Here is a 21,907-nt window from a genome sequence, read left to right as displayed (position 1 = left end):
TTGTTGAGGTAAGTTTGTATGTTTTGGTTTTGGTCTTCTTCTTCTTCTGTTCTTCGTGTGAATATGACGATTTGGGATATAGGGTTTTTGTGGGCACCAAAGCTGATGAAGGGATTGTTTTCTTGTAGTGAAATGAAAGGTGACAGTGGAGGAAATGGTTGGACGCGAAGGTCAATTGGTTCGTCTAAGTCGCAAAGCTGTGGATCATCTTCACGGTTACCTTCTAAATTGTGTGGTTGTGGTGAAACATTGTTGGTTTTGAAGGCAACTACTGTGAAGAACAAAGGAAGATTGTTTTATAGATGTAGAAATTGGGCAGTAAGTGATTAAATATTTCATTTCATTTGCTGAATTTTGAATTAATCCTGTGTTGTTTTGATTGCAGAGTAATTCAAGTTGTAATTACTTTGAATGGCATGATGAAGGAGTTTCTGAAACTGAAGGAAGCTTTGAAAGAAAACGTGAAGAACTTCAAATGTGTTTGGAAAATGAAAAACTCGTATTGGATCTAAGGAAGAAGAACGACAAGTTGAAAAGGAAATTAGAAGAAGAGAAGAAAGTTGGAAAAATGATGTTGTTGTTGTTTATCTTGTCATGGGCGTTAACAATTTTCTTTTGTATTATGTTTTTGTTAAAGATGAATTGTAACTAAGAATTATGGTTGAATAAAATGAGGATTGTCTGGAAATTGTTTATGTTGTTGTTTGTTTTCCCTTTAACATTGCACTGTTACTGGTATATTCATTTATGTTAATAAAGAAAACAGCTCACAGCATAAGAAAGCACAGGCAGAGTATCTGTAAATGTGGACTTGGAATAAATAAAGTTAACTTGCCATTATGCAAAGATGGAATACAACTGGAAGTTTAGTGGTCCCTTTGAAAATGAAGTGGTCACATACTATTAAATAACATAAGTTCAGTGGTCCCTTTCCACTACAAAAAATATTAAAAGCAACCACACCAACCACTGTAGGCAGTATTATAATTGTTCCCTTAGTGGGTCACTGTGAATTACAAAATTCAATACAATAAAGGGTTGGCTACAATAATTCTTCAATTGGTACTAGCTTGGGACCCTAGATGTTGTGTAGCTAGTCTTGAGGATGTTCTTCTTCCACCGTCGTCCCTTGATGCAGGTCCTGCTCCACTGGCACTTCTTCCCCGTTTTGATGTTCCTCCTCCTTGGTGACTTGATGCAGCTCCTGCTTCACTGCCAGTTGTTCTTCCCCTTGTTGATGTTGGTCCTCCTTCTGACGTTGATGGAGGTGCTTGTGGTTGAGAACCTCCTGCACTGGAAGTGGCCCTTGTGCTGCCAAATCGTCCTGAACTGGAAGTGGCCCTTGTGTTCTGTAAATGGAAGTAAGCAATTGTAAGATTGTAAATAAGTTTGAATGTGTAAATAAGTGAAGTTGTAAAAGATTGATTTTGTACCTTTTTGTTTGCCCTTTTACATGTTCTTACATTATGACCAAATTCATTGCAGCTGCTACACTTCATAAGAAGATTCGTCTTTGATAATTTTGTATGAGTGACATATTCATCAGCCTCCCTTCTTCTTAGTTTTCTAGGCCTCCCAGGGGGTGTTTTATAAATTGGAGGCAGTAGGGAACCAAATTCAGAAGTAGACCACAATTGTTGTCCATTGATTGGAACAATCTCAGGGCCATAACAAGTGTCATAAGCCTCTCTCTTGTAATAAGGATGTACATAGTCTTCAGGGTTTTCTTGTTTGTAATTGATGGCAGCCACAGCGTGCCTACAAGGAATTCCTACCAAATCCCAAAAGTAACAACTACATGAATGGTTACTAAGGTCAACTACAAATTTATCCATAGTAAACCCGTGAGTGATTTCAAATTTTGCTCCCCCTGCCCAAGTTGGAATCCAATTTCCACTCTTCTCAACTTCCCCAGCTAGCCTATTTCGTGGTTTAGGCATCACAACTCCTGTATATGTCTTTGCTTTTTCTCTAAGTGTTGCAAACCTCCTCATAATGTAAGTTCTAATCCATTCCATCATAGTTATGATAGGTTTGTCTCTAGCTAGTAAAATTGTACTATTAAATGACTCAGACAAATTATTTAACAAGACATCGCATCTAGGATAACTACTAAATGCATGTTTACACCAACGATTAGTTGGAATAGATAGCAACCAATTGTAAGCATCAATGTTAACATTGGACAACTCACCCATTTTCTTTTCCCAATCCTGTTTGAATGTGGCCTTTGCAGCCCCCATCATAAGATCTCTAATAAGCACTCCTCCACCAAACTTCTTCTTGTAATTGTTATACAAGTGCCTTAAGCACAATCTATGTTCCACTCCTTCCAAGATCTCATCAAAAACTGTCATTAGTCCCTGCAAATCATAAAAGTTTGTTATTAGTCCCTGCAATTCAGAAAAGGTCTTGCTCAATAGTAAGTATTCCAATTGCTACTGTATAAAAATAGGGAAATATTAAAATGAAGATACCTTTTGTTGATCAGAGATGAAAACCCAACGTTGACAATCAATTCCTCCAATATCTTCCAGTAGTAGTGTCAAAAACCATCTCCAACTCTCTTTGCATTCATTTTCAACCACAGCAAAAGCTAGTGGGAAGTATTGGTCATTCGGGTCTCTGCCCACTGCCACCAACAGCTGACCCCCATATGTTGTCTTCAAATGACAACCATCTACCCCTATGAAGGGCCTGCAACTTCCTAAGAAGCCTTGCTTACAACCCTCTAAACACATATAGAATGAGCCAAATCTTGGAGGCAAACTTGGTTGGGGTTGATTGACTTTAATTTTAAATGTTCCAGCCTTCACTCTTAGCAATTCACCCACATAATCATATACACGACCGTATTGTCGCTCTCCATCACCAACCAAAGAATCCAAGGCAATTTGCTTTGCCTTTCCAGCTTTCCAAGCAGTGATTCCAACACTGAATGACTTCTTAATGTCATCAATTATTTGGTTGACAGTCATGTTAGCCACATTTACAAACCTATCTACTAATACTTGTGCAATCCAGTTCACATTTGCACTTTTGTTTCCAAAGGTCCTTCCACAACTGTGTCGTCCAACCAAGGTTTTCACCCTAAATGTTTGCTTCCCTCCTACCTTGCTAGCCATAATCAGAAAACCACATTTGTTTTTACAAACTGCCCTTACTCTGTTCAGGTCATTCTTCACAAACTTAACCTCTTTTCCATTTAATACACTATGCTCCAATAGTGCATTTTTGAATTCCTTTAAAGAACAAAACTCCATCCCCAATTCAAATCTGAAGTTCTTGTTCATATCATCTTTTCTAAACTTTTTAAATTTCCCCTTTGATAACCTCACATCCTCATCACTATCTACATTTGAATCCAATTCATCACTGTTGTATTCTTCATTGATCTCATGATCTCCAACTTCTTCATTCAGTAAAAATGAACCTTCCCCAACATTGCCTCTTCTACGCACACATTTCTTCTTCTTTTTCATTCTATTCCACCTATCCAAAACTGGATTAATGTTTCTCCGACATTGGTCCACCCTATCATTCTGAACATCAAACCCATCATCTTCATTAGCCATTCTGTCTTCTTCACTGTCATCCATACATTCTTCAGCTGAAGCTTCTACTTCCCCCTCGACAACATTCCCCCCTTCCTCTTCTTCCCCAAGATAATCATATTCATCACCACCAACAAACTCTTGTTCTTCCTGACCCATTTGAACATCTTCATGTTCATCATGACCATCACACTCTTCTTCTTCCTCACCCATTTCAACCTCTTCATGCTCATCATCACCATCACACTCTTCTTCCTCACTCATTTGAACCTCTTGTTGTTCATGACCACCACCAAACTCTTCTTCTTCCTCACCCATTTGAACCTCTTGTTGTTCCTCACCACCATCACACTCTTCCTCCTCACCCTTTTCAACCTCTTCCTGTTCATGACCACCATCACAGTCTTCCTCACCCTTATCAACCTCCTGCTGTTCATGACCACCATCACAGTCTTCCTCACCCTCTTCTAGACCCATTCCACCCTCTTGTACAATCTCATCCACTTTGGAAACCATTTCCTCCGTGTCTATGTTTCCTTTTTCAACATCACCCTCTTCCACTTCCTCAGCCACTTCACCACAACTAAGAAAGTGAACTTCCACTGCCTCACTAGGAACATGTTGAACATAAATTTCTACCTCTTCGTTATTCTCCTCTGCATAATTAGCCAAGTACAGTGCTTCACTGTCATCACTCAATAATCTGACATTATTCATCAGCCTTTGTTTGGACCCCTTCCACCAAAGTTTGAAGTCTGCATCATACTTAAATTCTTTAACTATTCCAACCGCTTCAAAATATGACCAACGATCCGGATCAACTCCTTTGATCACGTGTATCTCTCCTCCAACATACTGTAGCCCCTTATTACTAACAAACTTCCCCATGTGATGCAAACAAATGTCGAAAACCATTTCTAGACCTACATTCACACATCAACGCTTTACGCACAAATTGGAACAACCATAACCGAAACACAAAAACAATAGCTTAACTTACCTTTACGCTTGTCTTTGACGACCACCGGAACGACCACCGCAACCACCACCGCAAGGACAACCAAGATACAATGCTTCCTGTCAAAGGTTTCCACTACAATGCTTCCACTAAAACTACGTTTTCCCCCAATTCAAATATTTACTTTTGACAAATTCTGAACCCTATACCTAATTTCAATCAACGAAGTGCTTAACTGACTTAATCTCAGTTCAACAGTTAAACATCCCACGTGGCAGAGAGTGAAGGCAGAGATCAGTGATCACGTGGCATCGCCGTTTGCCACATCTTCAAAAACTTAACGCCGTCCATTTTTAAGGACTAATACTCAGAGTTTCAAAACTATAAGGACTAAAAACCATCAAAGTTCTGAGCAGGGACTAAAAACAAAATCGTCTGATAGTTTAGGGACTAAAAACATATTTAACCCTTAAATATATATTAACATGGAGTGAAATGAATATTAAATAAAATGCGTATATTCAAAGCTAAAAAATTGAAGAAAAAATGGCTGTTAGAAAATATTTTCTTCACTGCTTGGATCTCGCTTAGCTGTAGACTATTTTCATAGCGCACTATTATTGATCTTGAAAATTATTATTATTATTATTATTATTATTATTATTATTATTATTATTATTATTATTATTGTTGATCTCCTTGTTCTTTTATAAATTAGTATTATTTTAATCATTATTATAATTATTAATAATAATAATTTAAATTCTTTTTAATATATTAATATATTGTAGGTATTTGATCAAGAAAACATATTAAACGACGAAGACACGAAGAATAACAAGATTGATGACATTTATTTTTAATTTTTAATTCAACATGTTATTTAAGTTGACCAATTAATGGTATGTTTAATATTTACCATTGAGGATGTTGGTTAATATGTAGGAATTGTATGAATCATGTTATGTTGAATAATATAATCATGCTAACATTTATTACACTTTTATTACTTTTGTTTACAAGATGAATTTTAATATTAATTTCTTCTGTTAAATAATGTGATGTCAAATTGTTTTAAACAAAATTGTTATATTTGATTTTGAATAATAAGTTAGGAGTCTATACACATTTTCTCTGTACTAATTTTTCAATTTTATTCAATAATTATATTTTATTTTAACATATTTCTTCAAATGTTAATGTTATTATTACTATCAATATTTTTTAATTAATTTCTTTAGTCATTAATATTGTAATTATTATGAATTTAATTAATAATTATATTGTTTTCAACCTTTTTAATTATTATTATTATTTAATCAATACTTATATTTTTCTAACGTTATTATTAATCAATCATTATATATTTTAATTTAAATTTTTCATTGAATTTATATATATATATATATATATATATATATATGTATATATAACTCTTTTTTTTTCTATTTTAACTATCTGTATCCATAAAAATTATTTACAATAAAATTTATAGAAATTATTTATATTTAATTTTATATTTATAATAATAACAGTAACAATAATTTTATTATTTTTTATTATTATAAAAAAAGTAAACACAAATGTATCTATGTTTTCACTAATATATATATTAAATCATTTTAATATTTATAATATAATGTCCTAACTCATTCTTTTTAAGTCCATGTCACATTCATTTCAAGATCTTGCTAAAAGAAAAATCATTTAAAAAAATGTATTTTTTTACTTCTCAATTTGAATTATTTATTCAACACATGAAACTTAACAATTCACTAATAAGTTTCAAAATCCGTCGTTAAAGGAGTGCATATCATATTGATCTAATTAATACCATTAATATAATTCTAAAATTGGGAGTTATTTTGTGTCTATATAAACATGTTTGGCTTTCCTCGAAAGACAACGTAAATTTAAGTTATACTCAAAGTTTTGATATAGTAGAAGATTGAAAAGAATAAGTTATGCCAAAGAATGAGATGAAAAATGTTGGAGTTGTTGTTCTGCTAATGATTATGTTGTGTTTCTCAGAAGCAGCAGATAAACGTTCATGTCCTGCTCAATGTGGGATACGTTGTCTTTTAGCTACTCTTGCTTATCCAATATGTTTTGCGGCTTGTGTTTTAAGGTGTCCAAGATTGTCTAAAGAAGCTTCCGAATGCATTCAACATTGCGGAGTTAACAAGTCCATAAACATCAACATTGGTATTCAAACGATTACAACATTGCTCTCATATTTTTCATATTTCAGTTAATATATTTTTTCATGTTTCTAATGATTCATTTTGTATGTCAGATGGTAGCGGTATTGTGTCTGAAGTGATGGATTCTTGTATACAGAAGTGCCCAACCATTTAGTATATATTTTTCTTGTTCGAATATTCATGAATAAAGTGGTTGGTTGTAATGATATTCATCCTTGATGTAATAAGGTGTTCAAGGTTGGGAAGTCTAAAACAAATAATAAAGTTTTTTTATCTAAAATTGTTTTGAGTTTTATATATATATATATATATATATATATATATATATATATATATATATATATATATATAAAATTATCCGTTAAAGTGTCATAATTAAGTTAATTTAATATATTTTTTAATTAATAATAAAGTTAATTTGTTTATCTTTGTTGATATATTATTGATTTTAAATAATTTTTTATTATCTTTAGTCTTGAAAAACTTCTTTCTATTAAAGTAATTGATACTAACATTATTCTATAAGTTATATATACACTTGAAAACGAATATATATATATATATATATATATATATATATATATATATATATTTAAATTTATAATTTCTCCTTAGATTTTTAATAATAAAACTAAATTAAATCTATGAATGTTCGATATGGATCGGTCGTCAATTTATGAATATCTTTATCTTGCGTTGCTCTTCTTTCTTGTATGTTTGTTTCCAAAGTCTTCCGTCTATCCAACACCTATCGGTTGCATTACGTTGATACTAAAATCAGTAGGTGATCAATGCAGGGATATTAAATGCCATGTCTCAATAACAATACCTTAGACTTTTATTTATATTTGGTGTTATAGACTTTTAATTTTTGCTAGCCTCATCATAACTAAATCATACCTTAATAATCATTAGTTAATTGATTTGTGATTATCATTTGTGAAGTGTTAATATGAGCTTTATTCTGCAATTGATCGATCGAGCTATTAGTCGGTCCGTCAGCTCGCCAGTCGAGCGGTCGATTGACATGTTAGTCGATCGGTCAATCAATCTGACTTATTAACTCGAAAATATGTACAACACTATCAAGATCCAAGAAATTATCATGTTTTACAGATTTTTCAAGGTTCAAACATATTACTTTCAAAAGTGTACATAGTGTCTTCAATTTTTTAAACACTAAATGTGATAAACTAGAGAATAAAGTATTAGAGCTGATAGGTGATTTAAAATAATGAGACTGAGTATTTTAAAATTAAAATAACTCGCTTATATAAATAGAATTTCTTAAACTCGTCTCATTACTTAAAACACAAACCATCTCTCTAAAACTTTTTCTCTTAGTTTTCTATCTATTCCCTCTAAGAAATCTCACTCCTCGGTCATCTGTTTGACAATCAGGAAGTTCCCATGAGATCATCCCTAAGTGATCTTCATTTCTAACCGATCAATTCTTCGTTTAGAGCAACTAAGTTTGTAACTCTTTTTCCTTTTGTTCTTTGTTTATGATCATGCTTAAGAATCCCTTCACATGTGTCTTTTGTGCTCTATTCTTGATTCTTTGTAAATCTGTGATCCTAAGGACTAACTCCGATCACGATTTGGTGATTTATAAGCGTTTCTAGAGTTCTTTGAGTCGGAAGCAAGGGTTTCAGTGTTCTTAGAGTTTAATGGCTTCGGTGTCAGGTAAGTGAGCTAAATGTTTGACTTTATATTATGTTTGTGGTGTAAGTTTGGTGTTTATATGTATCTTAAACTGATTTAGTATAATTTCAATAAGTATGCTAGTGTTAGTTCATTTCAATGTGTGTGGTTGCTTATTTAATGCTTTGATTTTGATTTGATGATATTTGAATGTTTTTTGGACCAAGAATCGTATGTTATAATGTCCTTTTGATGTCTGAAATTGGTAGCAAGGTTTAAGGAATGAGGAGTTATCAAATAAATAGGTTTTGTGCTTGAAAAAGGGAGGTTTTAATAGGCAAGTTTGTGAGATAGGGTGTGGATTGAGAAATTTGATGTTTCATGTTTGGTTACATGTTAATTGTGATTTGTTAGTTCCTTAGGTTGGTGAAAATCTGATAGGGAAATTGGTATGGGTCAATGTGATGGTTTTAGAATCTTTTAAGTTCAAATTAGGGGGTTTGACATGTGAATTTTTGATATAAAGGTTAGCAGGAAAAAAAATCAGAAGTTCAAGGTTGGTTATTTGGTCATCTAGAACTAATTTTGAAGTTGAAATGAGTGAAATCTGATGTAAGAGTGTTTGGTGGTTGATAGGTGGAGCTTAGCTTGGTTTGAAACTAGTTTTAGGGGTTTTGATTAGTGACATTTCAAATTGGAAGGTCTGGGGTGAAAATGATGATTTGGGGTGTGTCATAGAGTCATTTATGACTTGTTTGTACCTTTGGTTGATAGAAATTGGTGTTAGAAAGAGTACAAATGAATTTCGGTAGTTTAGGGAAGTTGATTTAGTTTGAAGTGGTCATTTTGAGTTAAAGTGTTGTTTTATGAGGTTTCTTAGTGTCAAGAGTGTCATAGGGATCAGTTGAAGTGGTATAGGAAATGCCCAAAGTTATAGAAGAAGAGTTTCAAGTTTTGATATGGCGCTAAACGCTTTTGTTATGGCGCTTGAGCACTAGTTTCCAATGTCACTAGGGTTGAGTGCCACTTTCCAGTGGCTGTAGTGCTGAGCACTACTTTTTGGGGCTGAGCACTACTTATGTTAGTATGAGTTTGAAAGGGTTTTTGTGCTCTTTAGTGCTTTTTCTTGGATTGGTTCTTGTGTATTGATGTATATGGAATAATTTCATGTGATTGCTTACCATGATTATGTGAAATATATGTATATGATTATGTTGGTTATATATGATGATGGTGATAAGTATGTTGTTGATTAAGTGAATGGTTGATGGACGTAATTCAATGACCCTCGTGAAGAGGTTATATGGTGTTGTTCTATATTGTTGTAAATGTGAATAGGAAGCTCAGTCTTGGGGTTCATCCTAACACTCGAATGGTAATCCATTCTCACATAGATATAGGTGAGGTATGTGGTGAGAGTTGTAGGAAGTTCTAGTATAGGAACTTTACCTTGGCCTAAGGCAAGTGATAACGAAGTAACCTTGTGTTGTAGCTCGGGGTGGGCCAATTGTTTCACCACTACAAGTGCACAAATCACCATAGCTCGACATTCATACTATATCCGCATGAGTCAAGTCTATGTCTATACTATGATTAGGATGAATGTTTTATTTGGTGTGCAATATAATATATGATAGAATTTTATTTTACTATGATGAACTGTTTTATCTCTAGCTTACCCTTGCATTTGTGTTGACTGTCCATATGTTGTTTTTCTTTTTTACAATGATTATCTAAATGATGTGAGCTTAGGGAGACGTCTTTTAGTTATTCCGACGAGTGGTGAGGATGAAGCAGATGAGTTGTTAGATGGTTCTACAAGATGTAAATCTCTGGCTTTTGTGGTAGTTTTGTTTCATCTAGTTGTTCTATTATCATCCTTGTAGTGTTTTACTTTAGTAGTTTTATACTATTAAAATGAGATGTTATACTAAATAAAAGAAATGGTTTAATACCTATTTTGGTCCCTAGGTTTGATAGGCTTGTTCAAAGTGGTTCTTCCTTTTTTCAAATGTTCACAGTTATCCCATATTTTTTAAAAACGGTTCAAGTCGGTTCTTTTTGCTTACAATGTTAAAAACGCTAACGGTGTAATTGCCTTCCTGGCCAAAACTAAATGAGTTGTCCAATTATTGATTACATGGCACATTGAGGTCAATTGACTTGGTGATTTCCTTAGTTTTACCCAAATTAATTTACTTACTCTTTCTTCCTCATGTCGGTATAGTCTCACTTTAATGTCACCGCAACCACCATCAACGTCTTTAGTCCAAGAACAGAAACGGAAAAGAAAAAAAGAAAAACAAAACCCCAATCCTCAGTCATCATCCTCCAAGTGAAAATCTAGAATCCTAATTCAAACCCTAGCCTCAAATTGCACTACCAAACTAGCAAATAAAAATCAAGAACACAAAAGTAAGAACCCCAAAAATCCAATTCAACAACCTCCAATCCCAAATTCGCAAATTGAGAAAGCAAGAATACAAAATCCCAAATTGTAAGATCATTAACACCAAAACCCAAAACACAAAACCAACCCAAGAAAAGGAGACCCAATTCGTAAACAAAGAAAAGAACCCTAAAACGCGAAATCAACCTTGATTCAAAACCCTAATATGAAATCTCTATAATTTGGAAGATCTGAAACACAAATAAAGAAAACCCCAAAATGCTGCAGTCATCAAGATCATCCTCTTCACAGCTGAACCCGTGTGAATCGCGAGAGACAAATCGCGAGAAGACGCTGGAAAATGGAGACCCTAGTCGCCACAAAGACGCCAGAGAACCAAGTCTTCGTGTCACCGCAAATATGCTGTTGTTGATGCCCAGGGTACCACGAAGATGGAATCTACGTACCCTGGACTGGGGCTCTACATAACAGTGTGTTTGGACTCATAAAATTGTACTCAATTGCCACATCGATTTGATCAGTTGCTACATAACTGGACATGTCATTTATTATTGGCTAAGGTGAATATTTCGTCTTTAAGTTTTAACGCCGTAAGCAAAAATGACTAACTTGAATCGTTTTTACAAAACATGAAACAACTCTGAACATCTGAAAAAATATAAAACTATTTTGAACAAACCTACCAAACCTAATGACATATTAAACAAAAACATATACATCTTCGTATATTTTAAATTATTTGAATATGTCAGTGATTAAATCATCTACCTAATCAATTCTAAATTATTCTGGAAGTGATTTTACAGTTTAATTATCAACTCTATTATCAAATTGTTTTTTGTGTGACAAATATATATATTAACTAAATTTAGAGTCAATATCCATTTCAAAAGCAATTTCTTCTACAGAAATAATTGCATTTTCAAATCCATTTTTCTATATTTTTCAAAAAATGAAAGAAAACCTCTTAATTAGCTTCATCAATGTCCATATCTTTTTATCTTTTGATAATAAGTTCTTAGTAACGGCAAATAAAATGTCATATCATATCATTCCTAAGAAAAATTCAAAGTTTTCTAACACATAAATTTTTCTAAACCAAATTATAATTTATGAAAAAAAAGTTTTATCTCATTTATTAGTATTGACAAAAATTTTAAGACCTTCTTTTAAAACATAATTTTATAATTAATTTAATGGAGATGTATTAGTATTAAAAAATTTAAGACTTTTTTTAAACAAAGTTTTATAATTAATTTAATAGAAAATTAATAATATTAAAAAAAGTTTGAGCATTTTTTTTAGATATAGTGTTTTACTTGCTTGACCCGAGGCAACCTGGATGTATTTATTTATTTTATTAATTTGAGTTTATAGAAATATAATTATAATTTAATATAAATATTTAATTTTATAAATAATAATATTTTAATTATTTTTATAATGTGAATATATTTTAGTTATATATAGTTTTAATAAAAAATATATTTTATATAATTATTTTAAATAATATATTATGATCAAGTTAATCAAAATAAAGAATTTAAATTAAATTTTAAAAGAAATACATACTAAATGATGCACAAAAATATAAAGAGTAATATATTTAATAATAAAAAAGATATATGATGTACAAAATGTTGAATAAATTTAATAAAAATTTAAAAGTTAGACTATGTACAAAAATGTAAGGGTATTAAAATCTAAAACTACAAAGGATAGACTATATATGTAGAGTACATAGTAGACAGTAAAAATACAAAAGCTAGATGATTCACAAATAAATAAATAAATGTTAGACTATATATTTGCAATTTTGTACTTATTGATACGATTGGAAATGCGAAGATGTTGGACAAACTTATTTAATATATGTATGATCATATTCTCCTCTTATGTATATTAATAAATTAACACACTTCTTTATTGTTTGTTTATACTTGTTCTACTATATCAATCCTTTAATAAATTCATTTTACTATATCAATTAATTAATATAAACGGAAAATTCAACATTATTTTGCTAATCAATATGATAAATTTGTATTGATAGTTGAAATCATTTAAACTTTTGTATCATTTTATTAGTGTAAGTATTGATTCGTCTAATTGGACTTCAGATATATTGTTTTGTGATTTCAACTTGTATCATCTGGTTTCATATATATGGTTTCACATATATTTTATTATTTTTTATATTTATATATTTATTATAAATTATTTTACGATTATTTGTACTTGTTATGAACTATTTTATTATTATTATTTATTATAGATTCATTTTAAAATACATTTTTTTAAGACATGAAGCATTATTTAGACTTTTCAATTTGAATTATAGGAATATGAAAAACAATATAAAGAGTAAAATCTTTAAGAATAAAAGGATAAACGACCTACAAAATATTGTATGAACTTGATAAAAATACAAAAGTTAGACAATAAAAAAAAATGTGAAGAGTACACAACCTAAAGCTACAAATGATAAACCTTGTAGAAAAGTGTAAAGACTTTGTAAAAATGCAAAGGCTGGAACATGCATAAAAATGTAAATAGTAGATAATTTAAACTTACAAATGATAGATCATGTAAAAAATGTAAAGAGTAAACTATTAAAATATAAATATTAGACAATGCAAAATCTATAAATATTAACATTTTTCTTTAATTATTAATGTTATTATTACAATTAATATTTTTTTAATTAATTTCTTTAGTCATTAATATTGTAATTATTATTATATTCACTTTTAATTTATTAAATTTTAATTATATTCACTTTTCATTCTTAATATAAGTATCTTTAGTAATTTTGCAATTTTATTCGTAATTTTGTAATTTTATTCAATAATTATATTTTATTTTAACATTTTTCTTAAAATATTAATTTTATTATTACAATTAATATTTTTTAATTTATTTCTCTAGTCATTAATATTGTAATTATTATTATATTAACTTTTAATTTATTCACTTTTCATTATATTCACTTTTAATTATTAATATAACTATCTTTACAAATTTTGTAATTTTTATCAATAATTATATTTTATTTTAACATTTTTCTTCAAATATTAATGTTACTATTATTATTAATATTTTTTTAATTTATTTCTTTAGCCATTAATATTGTACTTATTATTAATTTAATCAATAATTATATTGTATTTAACCTTTTTAATTATTATTATTATTTAATCAATACTTATATATATTTTTTCTAACGTTATTATTAATCAATCATTATATATCTTAATTTAAATTTTCCACTGAATTTACACGCGCGCGCATATATATATATATATATATATATATATATATATATATATATATATATATATATATTATTTAACTCTTTTGTTTTCTATTTTAACGTAATATCTGTATCCATATAAATTATTTACAATAAAATTACAGAAATTATTTATATTTAATTTTATATTTATAATAATAACAACAATAACAATTTTATTATCTTTTATTATTTTAAAAAATGTTAAACATAAATGTATCTATTACATAGGTTTTCACTAGTATATATTAAATCATTTTAATATTTATAATATAATGTCCTAACTTAATTTTTTTAAGTCCATGTCACATTCATTTTAAGATCTTGCTAAAAGAAAAATTATTTGAAAAAATGTTTTTTGTTTACTTCTCAATTTGAATTATTTATTTAAGGCATGAACTTCAACAATTCATTAATAAGTTTCAAAATCCATCCTTAAAGGAGTGCAAATCACATTCATCCTAATTGATATTATTAATATAATTCTAAAATTGGTTGTTATTTTTTTCCTATATAAGTATGTTTGGCTTCCCTTGAAAGACACAACATAAAATTAAGTTATAGACAAATATATAGTAGAGGGTTGAAAAGAAGTTATGGCAAATGAGATGAAAAATGTTGGTTTTGTTGTTCTACTAATGATTATGCTGTGTTTCTCAGAAGCTAAACTTTCATGTCGTTCTAAATGTGAAGTAGATTGTCTTATAGCTGGGCTTGCTTATCCAATATGTGTTGCGGTTTGTATTGCAAAGTGTCCAAAAATGTCTAAAGAAGCCTCTGAGTGCATTACTCGTTGTGGGGTTAAGAAGTCCATAAACATCAAAATTGGTATTCAAACTCTTACAACATTGTTCTCATATTTTTTATATTTCAGTTAACATGTTTTTTCATATTTCTAATAATTCATTTTGTATGTCAGATGGTAGCGGTGCTGTGTCTGAAGTGATGGATTCTTGTCTACAGAAGTGCCCAACCATTTAGTATATATTTTTCTTGTTCGAATATTCATGAATAAAGTGGTTGGTTGTAATGATATTCATCCTTGATGTAATAAGGTGTTTTAGGTTGGGAAGTCTAAAACAAATAATAAAGTTTTTTTATTTGAAATTGTTTTGAGTTTTATTTACACATATATAAAATTATCCATTAAAGTGTCATAATTAAGTTAATTTAATATTTTTAATTAATAATAAAGTTAATTTGTTTATATATATTATTGATTTTAAATAATTATTTATTATCTTTAGTCTTGAAAAACTTCTTTCTATTAAAGTAATTGATACTAACATTATTCTATAAGTTACATATACACTTGAAAACGAATATATTCTTTTTTTTTAAATTTATAATTTCTCCTAAGATATTTAATTATAAAAATAAATTAAATCTATGAATGTTTGATATGGATGGGTCGTCAATTTATGAATATCTTTATCTTGCATTGTTCTTGTTTCTTGTCTGTTCGTTTCCAAAGTCTTCCGTCTATCCAACACTTCTCGGATAGAATCTGTAGAAAGTACTTTGATACTAAAATCAGAAGGTAGCCGATGGGAGGATATTAAATGCAGTGATGCATGTACTTTGATATGGACTTTTATTTTTTTACTAGCCTCATCATAACTCAATCATACCTTAATAATCATTAGTTAGTTGATTTGTGATTATCATTTGTGAAGTGTTAATATGAGCTTTATTCTGCAATTGATCGATCTACCTATTAGTTGGTCTGTCAGCCTGCCAGTTGAGCGGTCGATTGACAGTTAGTCGATCGGTCAGTCAATCTGACTTATTAACTCGAAAAAATGTACAACACAATTAAGATCCAAGAAATTATCATATCTTAAAGATTTTTCAAGGTTCAAACACATTACTTTCAAAAGTGTACATAGTGTCTTCAATTTTTTAAACACTAAATGTGATAAACTAGAGAATAGAGTATTAGAGCTTATAGGTGTTTTAAAATAATTAGACCGATTATTTTAAAATTAAAATAACTCGCTTATATAAATAGAAATTCTTAAACTCGTCTCACTACTTAAAACACAAACCATCTCTCTAAAACTTTTTCTCTTAGTTTTCTCTTTATTCTCTCTAAGAAATCACACTCCTCGGTCATCTGTTTGACAATCAGGAAGTTCCTATGAGATCACAATTGAGTGATCTCCATTTCTAACCGATAAATTATTCGTTTAGCACAACTAAGTTTCTAACTCTTTTTCCTTTTATTCTTTGTTTATGATCATGCTTAAGAATCCCTTCATATGTGTCTTTTGTGCTCTATTATGTATTCTTTGTAAATCTGTGATCCTAAGGACTAACTCCGATCACGATTTGGTGATTTATAAGCGTTTCTAGAGTTCTTTGAGTCGAAAGCAAGGGTTTCAGTATTCTTAGAGTTTAGTGACTTCGATGTTTGGTAAGTGAAGCTAGATGTTTGACTTTAAATTATGTTTATGGTGTAAGTTTGGTGTTTATATGTATCTTAAACTGATTTAGTATAATTTCAATAAGTATTCTAGTGTTAGTTCATTTCAATGTGTGTGGTTGCTTATTTAATGATTTAATTTTGATTTGATGATATTTGGATGTTTTTCTTGACCAAGAGTCATATGTTATAATGTCGTTTTGATGTCTGAAATTGGTAGCAAGGTTTAAGGAATGAGGAGTTATCAAATACATAGGTTTTGTGGTTGAAAAAGGGAGGTTTTAATAGGCAAGTTTGTGAGATAGGGTGTGGATTGAGAAATTTCATGTTTCATGTTTGGTTACATGTTAATTGTGATTTGTTAGCACCTTTGGTTGGTGAAAATCTGATAGGGAAATTGGTATGGGACAATATGATGGTTTTATAATGTTTTAAGTTCAAATTAGGGGGTTTTGACATGTGAATTTTTGATATATGGGTTAGGAGGGAAAATCAGAAGTTTAAGGTTGGTTATTTGGTCCTCTAGAACTAATTTTGAAGTTGGAATGAGTGAAATCTGATGTAAGAGTGTTTGGTGATTGATAGGTGGAGCTTAGCTTGGTTTGAAACTAGTTTTAGGGGTTTTGATTAGTGACATTTCAAATTGGAAGGTCTGGGGTAAAAATGATGATTTGGGGTCCGTCATAGAGTCATTTATGACTTGTTTGTACCTTTGGTTGATTGAAATTGGTATTAGAAAGAGTATAAATGAATTTGGGTAGTTTAAGAAAGTTGATTAAGTTTAAAGTGATCATTTTGATATCCGCTTATAAACGGGTCGGGTGCGGGTACTACAATATCCGATCCGCGGATATCCGTTACCCGCTAAAAAATTAAAATTAATTTTTTATCCTTAGGTTTAAATTAGATTTTATTCTTTTGTTTGCCTCTTTTTTATCTCTGCAACAACCTCCTCCTCTTGTCCGTGCTAACCTAGTGCCGTCATCCTCGGAAATATAGTTTTGTGTGTCACCCACCATTCGACGGGGTTCAAAATGTCGGACTTACACTGTATCGACCAACAACGGTATTATCTTCGAACTACTTTTTTTTATTTTCTTAATTTTTTCTTGTCTTGAATTCTGTTATGGTTTGTCCTTATTTGCGGTTGAAAAGATAAAACCCCTAAAAAGATAAAACCCCTAACTCTTTTTCGAGATATAGAAACAAAAGCTATCATTAACAAATATGCAGGAATAGTTGGAGAATAATATTAAAATATAGATGTATAGGAATCAGAAAAAGTACATGAGTTAAATACTCTAGAAGGCACATTCATAATTTCTGTATAAAGAAATTATAAGACACATTGGACAAGTTTTTGTCCATATTAGGAAGAAATTATAAGACACATTGGACAAGTTTTTGTCTGTATTAGGAAGAAAGAAGGGATTAAATTTTGAGAAGAATTAAATAAATAAATAAAGACATGATCGTCTAAAGTTCATGAATTAGTAGGAAGAGTTCCAAGAAAAATGGAAGCATAAATTGAGAAGGTTACCAAAGAAGGCACAATGAAGCAACTAGAAAGATAAAAATAGAAAGAAAATAAATATAAATAAGAAATAAACAATGATTCAATGAAGGAAGGGAGATCGTACTTGTAGTTGCAGACAAGAGCAGCAATAGAGTGAATAAAAAAAAGGTTATTTTGATTATTTAATAGATGAATGAGGGAGACAATACTTTTGTGAATTGCAAAAAAAGGGAAGTCTGACTTTTAACCTTTTCACATTTTTCAAAAATTAATATTTAGCGACTTCTGACAACTTTAGTATTTGAGAAATTTATAAAAAAATTATGTAAAGTCACCAACATCTTTTCTTTTAAGTCATTATGAATCTATATTATGTGAGTAAATATTTTGTTATATGCAATCATATCAACGACGACAGGGATAGCTCTGTTCTGCAGGGTACCTTTTCACTGTTATGGACTACACTAATTTACATTTCTTTTGTATTATTATACCATCACTTTTAATACTGATTTAATGCATTAGTTACTTGAAGAAGTTGTACTTGTGTTGTTAGATTTACTAGATTCAGTATTACATTTTAGATAGTCTAACTATTTTACTTCACTGGTAGATATATTTTTATATGTTAGCTTTGATCAAATTATATGTTACATCGGAAGACTTATGCGAATCAATTTTATTTTTAGGATCTCTACTCAAGATATATTTTCTCCTATAGATGATGGCCAACAAGGACAATTTGTAGAACCTAATATAGGAGATTCAAATCAAATTAATGTTCCTGTAGATTCAAATCAAACTGAAAGTTCAACTCCTACTGTTAACTCAAGAAGATTATTGTCAGAAGTTTGGAATCACTTTAAGAGACAAAAGGTAGATGGAAAATGGAAAGCGATTTGCAATTATTGTTCCAAAAATCTTGTTGGTGATGCAAAGCAAGGTACGTCACATTTGAGAAATCATTTCAAGAGTTGCAAGCTTCGAACAACTCGGGACATCAGGCAATCATTTTTAAAAACTCATAGAGAAAATGGTGAAACCGTAGTTGTTGGAAATTATGTGTTTAATCAACAAATAGCTAGAGATGCACTTCGTAAGATGATAATTCTACATGAGTATCCAATGTCAATGGTTGATCACATAGGCTTTAAAGAATTTTGTGCTGCTGTACAACCTCTATTTAAAGTGGTTTCTCGAAACACCTTAAAAAAGGATATTATGAAGGATTACAATGTTGAAAAAGAGAAACTGAAATTATTATTGTCAAAGATTCAAGGTCGAGTTGCAATTACAACTGATATGTGGACTGCTAGTAATCAAAATAGAGGCTACATGACTATAACAGCTCACTTTATTGATGATTTATGGAGGCTACAAAGTCGACTTGTGATGTAATAACACTATACTCTATTTTTAAAGTGTAATTTTTATATTAACATTGTTCTTCACTAAAATAACAAAACATGACTTTCAATTTTAGGTTTATGTATGTGCCTGCTCCTCATACTAGTCAAGTTCTTGCTGAATTGTTGGTTGAATGTTTAATGGACTGGAATCTAGATAGAAAAGTTTCTACTTTGACAGTTGATAATTGCACTACAAATGATGCTATGATTGATTGCATTTTAGACAAGATTTCACCTAGGTCTCTTATTTTGGGTGGACAATTGTTTCACATGCGTTGTTGTGCACATATATTGAATTTGATTGTGAAGGATGATTTGTCCATAATTGCTAATGTCATTGAAAAGGTCAGAGAAAGTGCTAATTTTTGGACAGCTACACCTAAAAGAGAAGAGAAGTTTATAGAGACATGTGCTCAATTGAATATTCCATTCAGAAGAAAATTAGTTGTTGATTGTAGAACTAGGTGGAATTCAACATTTTTAATGCTTCAAGTAGCCATACAATACAAAGATGTATTTGATCGTTTATCACAACGAGAGAGTCAATATAAAGTTTTGCCTAGCGCACATGATTGGCAAATGGCACATGAAATTTGTCAAAAGTTGGAAATATTTTATGATGTGACACTATTGTATTCTGGTACCTCTTATCCAACTGCCAACATTTTCTTTCCAAAGGTATGTGAAATTAAGTTGGCTTTGATGGAATGACTTAACTCTCCCAATTCTATTATTCACCAAATGGCTGCATCTATGGTTTTAAAGTTTAACAAGTATTGGAGTGTGATTAGTGGAGTGATGGCTATAGGTATTGTCTTAGATCCCAGGTACAAAATTGATTTGTTGGATTATTTTTTCCCTCGTATATATGGTAATGAATCTGATTGTGAAATTGAAAAGGTGAAGATTCTTTTTAAGAACTTGGTAAGAGAGTATGAAATGTACATGAAAGGTAAGAAGTCAGTTTCTTCATGTCAAAATCTGAACATAAATGTAGGCCAAATTGTTGATGGAAGAAAAGATGCTTGGAGGAGAGATTTTGCAAAGCACCAGATTGCAAAGAAAAATGAACCATCAAATTATAAGTTAGAACTTGATTATTACTTGGAGGAATCGACACTACCTGATTCAGATGAAGAATTTGACATTTTAATTTGGTGGAAGAGTAATGGATTAAAATATCCAATCTTACAAATGATTGCAAGAGATTTTCTAGCCATTCCTATCTCAACAGTTGCTTTTGAGTCTTCTTTTAGTACTGGTGGTCGATTTCTTACTCCACATCGGAGTAGATTACACCCAAACACTTTATAGGCATTGATGTGTGTTCAAGATTGGCTATGGAGTGACATACAAGGTAATTAAATGAACAATTCAAATTACATTTTTATATTCATTCAAATGGTTGGTTATGACAAATGAATTTATTTTCCTTTTTCAGGTTCTTCAAAATTGAAAATGGATAACATGAAGCTTAATACAATACTAGAGGAGATAATTGATGATGATGTTAGTAGATTTGTTTATATTATTTTAATTTAATTTTATTAATAGTGTCACACTTGGTCATTGATTGATGACTTTATTTGTATTTATTTGTTTCAGAAATTAAGTGGTCAAAATGAAGATATGGAAGAAGAAAAATAAATCTTGGAATGTTATTTTTAGAACAATTATTTTTAAAATTACTTGTATTTGGATATATTTTGTCCGGTTAATGTGTATTAATTTGAATTTATGTTTTAACTTTTATTTACTTATCAATTGATTTTATTTGAATATATATTTTAAATATTATTTGTATTTTTTTTTTAAATTTAATTTGGATTTCATTTAAAAACTAATAAAATAATTTTTTTTATAATATTCGCGGGTTGACAACGGATATCCAACGGATATCCGCGGGTTGAAAAAAATCCACGGATTTTTTTTAGGCGGATATCCAACGGGTAACGGGTCGGGTACCGGGTACAGTTTTATCCGACGGGTCGGGTTGCGGGTAAGCACTATCCGTGCCCGACCCGATCCATTGCCATCCCTAGCCCAAAGTTATATAAGAAGAGTTTCAAGTTCTAATAAGGCGCTAAACGCTTTTGTTATGGCGCTTGAGCACTAGTTTCTAGTGTCAGTAGGGCTGAGTGCCACTTTCCAGTGGCTGTAGTGCTGAGCACTACTTTTTGGGGCTGAACACTACTTCTGTTAGTATGAGTTTAAAACGGTTTATGTGCTCTTTAGTTGTTTTTCTTGGACTGGTTCTTGTGTATTGATGTATATGGAATAATTTCATGTGATTGCTTACCATGATTATGTGAAATATATGTATATGATTATGTTGGTTATATATGATGATGGTGATAAGTATGTTGTTGATAAAGTGAATGGTTGATGGACGTAATTCAATGACCCTCATGAAGAGGTTATATGGTGTTGTTCTATATTGTTGTAAATGTGAATGTAGGAAGCTTAGTCTTGGGGTTCATCCTAACACTCGAATG

At 30.6% G+C, this 21,907-nt stretch overlaps 1 protein-coding gene across 1 annotated transcript; it reads right to left on the bottom strand.

Moving 5' to 3' along the window:
• Window positions 1–1,055: 1,055 nt before the first annotated feature.
• LOC148201725 (uncharacterized) lies at window positions 1,056–2,358 on the bottom strand. The gene is made up of 2 exons (XM_088109472.1): window positions 1,434–2,358; window positions 1,056–1,349 (listed from the first exon to the last, which is right to left on the bottom strand). The coding sequence occupies exons 1-2, from the start codon at window positions 2,355–2,357 to the stop codon at window positions 1,056–1,058; spliced, it is 1,218 nt and encodes a 405-aa protein (XP_087965598.1). The 5' UTR covers window position 2,358.
• Between the last annotated feature and the right edge of the window lie 19,549 nt (window positions 2,359–21,907).

The sequence above is a fragment of the Vigna umbellata genome, chromosome 3 (assembly GCF_029865625.1).
Source record: "Vigna umbellata cultivar VRB3 chromosome 3, Vumbellata_1.0, whole genome shotgun sequence".
Taxonomy (NCBI): Eukaryota; Viridiplantae; Streptophyta; class Magnoliopsida; order Fabales; family Fabaceae; genus Vigna; species Vigna umbellata.
This window is presented reverse-complemented; position numbering and strand designations above follow the sequence as displayed.